At 53.2% G+C, this 3,514-nt stretch overlaps 1 protein-coding gene across 1 annotated transcript; it reads right to left on the bottom strand.

The window, feature by feature from the left end:
• Positions 1 to 484: 484 nt before the first annotated feature.
• On the bottom strand, positions 485 to 2,249 carry ntn2 (netrin 2). Its single transcript, XM_060036591.1, has 2 exons — positions 1,971 to 2,249; positions 485 to 1,433 (listed from the first exon to the last, which is right to left on the bottom strand). The coding sequence occupies exons 1-2, from the start codon at positions 1,996 to 1,998 to the stop codon at positions 1,033 to 1,035; spliced, it is 429 nt and encodes a 142-aa protein (XP_059892574.1). The 5' UTR covers positions 1,999 to 2,249; the 3' UTR covers positions 485 to 1,032.
• Positions 2,250 to 3,514: the final 1,265 nt, after the last annotated feature.

Raw genomic sequence — 3,514 nt, 5'->3', positions numbered from 1 at the left:
CTTTCCTGGGGGGTTCCCCATGTACCCCCACAGGGTGTGGGCCATCAGGGTGGGGGTTGTAGACGGACACCTCCAGAGTTGGAAGACATTGAGGTGGAAAAGAGAAGATCTCTCGAGCCGGTGTGTGTTGTAGTCCAGGGTTTTGGGATTTGTAGTCCATAGAGTCCATACCCGACCGATCCGGCAACGGCTGGTTTAATGCTCCGGTATCATATTTTGATAATTTTTACACATAAAACAAAATGTCCCCGGAGGAGTAGTCTAGAGACAAGGGGGTGGAGTTTGAGGCAGGGGGAGGGGTTTGAGATAGGGGGAGGGTTTTGAGACAAGGGGAGGGGTTGGATATAGGGGGAGGGGTTTGAGATAGGGGGAGGGATTTGAGACAAGGGGAGGGGTTTGAGATAGGGGGAGGGGTTTGAGATAGGGGGAGGGGTTTGATATAGGGGGGGAGGGGTTTGAGATAGGGGGAGGGGTTTGATTGAGATAGGGGGAGGGGTTTGAGACAAGGGGAGGGGTTTGAGATAGGGGGAGGGGTTTGAGAAAGGGGGAGGGGTTTGAGATAGGGGGAGGGGTTTGAGACAGGGGGAGGGATTTGAGATAGGGAGGGAGGGGTTTGAGATAGGGGGAGGGGTTTGGGACAGGGAGGAGGGGTTTCGGGAGGAGATCTGGACATCTTTGCGGTCGTCATTGGAGACAGGGAATTTCTGCCCTTCATACCCTTTTTAATGGTCCCTTTTCAAGGCCAACCAGTCAGAAGAGCCAAGAAGACATTCTGACCACACATCTTGGAAAAATAAAAAGTTAAACAAGTCCATCCAATATACACAAGAAGCAGTCCTTCCGAACGGGCAGGGTTAGTCTCTGATGTGCAGCGTCCCCAGGGCCCGGGGCCGGGGGGGGGGGCAAGGTGTTGTTAGCTCCCCTCCCGACCAGGAGTCACTGGGAAGGGCGGGTGGGGGTCACAGTTTAAAGGTAGATAGGAGGGGTGGAGGGCTGGATAGGAGGAGGTGGGGCAGGGCGTGGTGGCGGTCATCATGCTTTGCCACACTTGCCCTTCTTCTCCTTGCGCTGGAACTTCCTGAGCCGCCGCGTCCATACGTCCCTCCACTGGATGACCAGGCTGTTCTTATCCGCCACCAGGCCCACCCGCTGCTCCGCCCCCGCCGCTCCACCCCCGGCAGCCCCGCCGACGGCTCCTCCCCCCGCCGCGGGCCCCCCGCCCCCCACTCCCTCCGACCCCCCTCCCATCACCAGGAAGCGCTTGCTCATCTGGATCTTGGGACACTTGCAGGCCAGGTCCTTCATGTGGATCCACAGCACGTTGTCGCCGCGCTTCAGCGGCTCCCCGCGGCTCTTGTACACCGACACCACCATGACGGAGAACTTGGCCCAGTCACCAAGCGTCTCCATGTCCAGCACGTTCACCTGCACCGCTGCACCACACACACACACACACACACACATGGCAACACACACGTTAACACACACCACAACACACCACACAAGACAAGCATTAACAAGGGAGCTGAAATCACGATGTGACCTGGTCCTGAGAGTCCTCGATCACACAAGGGGTCAACCATAAGAAGTACAGAGAGTTTTTCTACAGAGGGTGAAGAGATGTAATCTCCCACTGGTGCTCGTCAGTATGGCCTTTTCTTCTTCACATGGTAAATGGATCAAAGATAATGAAAGGCACACATTTGGAATCAAGTTGCAAAAGCACTTTTTTACTTTCATCTCACGTTATATATTTCCATTTTCATTCAATGCAGTTAAAATATGTTTTGAATATGTCAAAATTCCAAAAGAGAAAACCTTTCATTTTCTTGTCCACCTGTGGCGTGAAATCAACAAAACATATCATTAAAGATCTGAGATCATGACCGACAGAATCTCTTTTCAGGGCTAGAAATGTGAGACTTGTTCTGTTTTGTCAGGGGCAGATATACCAGCCCCTAGTTCCTCACCATAGTCCTTCTTGCAGTACTTCTTCATGTTGATCTTCAGGTTTCCCTTCACAGGTTTACAGTAGGACTCGCAGTCTGTGGAAACAAAGGCCACAACACTGAGTCATTGTTACCACAGGGGGCTGGGGCGTTGGAAACAGACCAGGGTTAAACGCAGGTCCCTTTAACATGCTGTCTGGGGACGGGAAAGAAAAATCGCTAGGAAGCAGTCCTGGCAGGGTGGACATTGATTGGCCACGCCCTGCTCCACATCGACCACGCCTACAATGACCAGCTGACTGGGGCGGGCCGTTTGGACCTGGAGGGTCGGAGGTTGGCCCTTCCAATGCAGGGTGCAGAAAAGCTAATGAAGGGGGTTTGGACACCTGGAACAGAGCTGTTGGCCCCGGGGTGGAGTTTGGCAGGACCAGCCCAATGAGCGATTAAAGCTCTGTTTACCTCGGGAAGGTCTGGGGCACATTGCAGCACCTCGCACACGTTCACACCCTGTTGCGGTGCCACGGACGCTGCCACAACAGCCCCGTTGGTGTGTTGGTTTGGTGTTCCTGACCCCAGACCACCGGGACGGTTCCGGGATGTCAAACGAGCACCAACCCACCGGGCAAAAGCTTGCTATAACAGTTGTATGTTTGTGACGGCGAGTAGATCAAACACAGTGTATCAGCCTGTTACTGATGTAGGGCTGCATCCCTGTGATTCTAGCGTGTCCTGAGACATGAGAGGATACACACCGCTTACATGTCAGATCATTACCGCAAACGTGTGTGTAAGGGACCACAACTAAACAGTGTATTTAGTCTTAAGGACGTCTCGTCCGTTATGACACAAAGCCTTTGGATGTGTTGTTGCCATGGAAGCGTGTGCCATGGGATGTTTGAGGACGCAGGTCAGGTAGAGTTTACAGGGCCGCTGCCTTCTGCTCCATGGAGCTCTCGCTGCTGCGGAGAAACCAAGAATCTCTGGGAGTCGAGGAGCTTGCTTTCCAAAGCAAACCAATTAAAACGACTCTGAACTGAACAGGAAACACTGCCCCAATTACACCATAGAGAGAAAGAGAGAGGGGGTGAGGAGGGAGAGACAGGGAGAGAGTGGGAGGGCAAGGTGGAGGGTGTGGAGAGGGTGAGGGGGAGAGAGTGGAAAAGAAAGAGAGAATCTGAGAGTTTCTTGGGCTCTGGGAGTAGGAATGAATCACTTGATCCTTGCCAGTTGCTTCTGCGGATGGATGGAAGGATGGATTGGGGGAAGGAGGAAAACACTGGTGTTGAAGGAAGGCTGGAATGAAGGGAGATGGAGAGATGGAGATGTGGCTGGGAAAGGGGGATGAGGAGGAGATAAAGCTGTCACGAGGTCTGGCTGAGGGACAGTGTGCTGGAGAAGATATTAGAGTGGGAGTGAGACTGTGTTTGTTTACATGTGGAAGGCGTGTGATGTGGCAAAGGGTTGTATTTCAAAGAGGAATCAAGTGAAGAAGGCTATCTCCCTGAGGGGAGCAACGGACTGGGAGTGGAGAGATGCTATCTCTGGAGAGCAGGCTTCTGTGTGTG

This window comes from Gadus macrocephalus, chromosome 18 (genome assembly GCF_031168955.1).
Source record: "Gadus macrocephalus chromosome 18, ASM3116895v1".
Lineage (NCBI taxonomy): Eukaryota > Metazoa > Chordata > Actinopteri > Gadiformes > Gadidae > Gadus > Gadus macrocephalus.
This window is presented reverse-complemented; position numbering and strand designations above follow the sequence as displayed.

Coding starts and splice junctions, on each gene's coding strand:
- ntn2 (XM_060036591.1), bottom strand. CDS start 1,998: ATGAAGAAGTACTGCAAGAAGGACTATG. Junction 1,434..1,970: donor GTACTGCAAGAAGGACTATG/GTGAGGAACTAG, acceptor TGTGTGGTGCAG/CGGTGCAGGTGAACGTGCTG.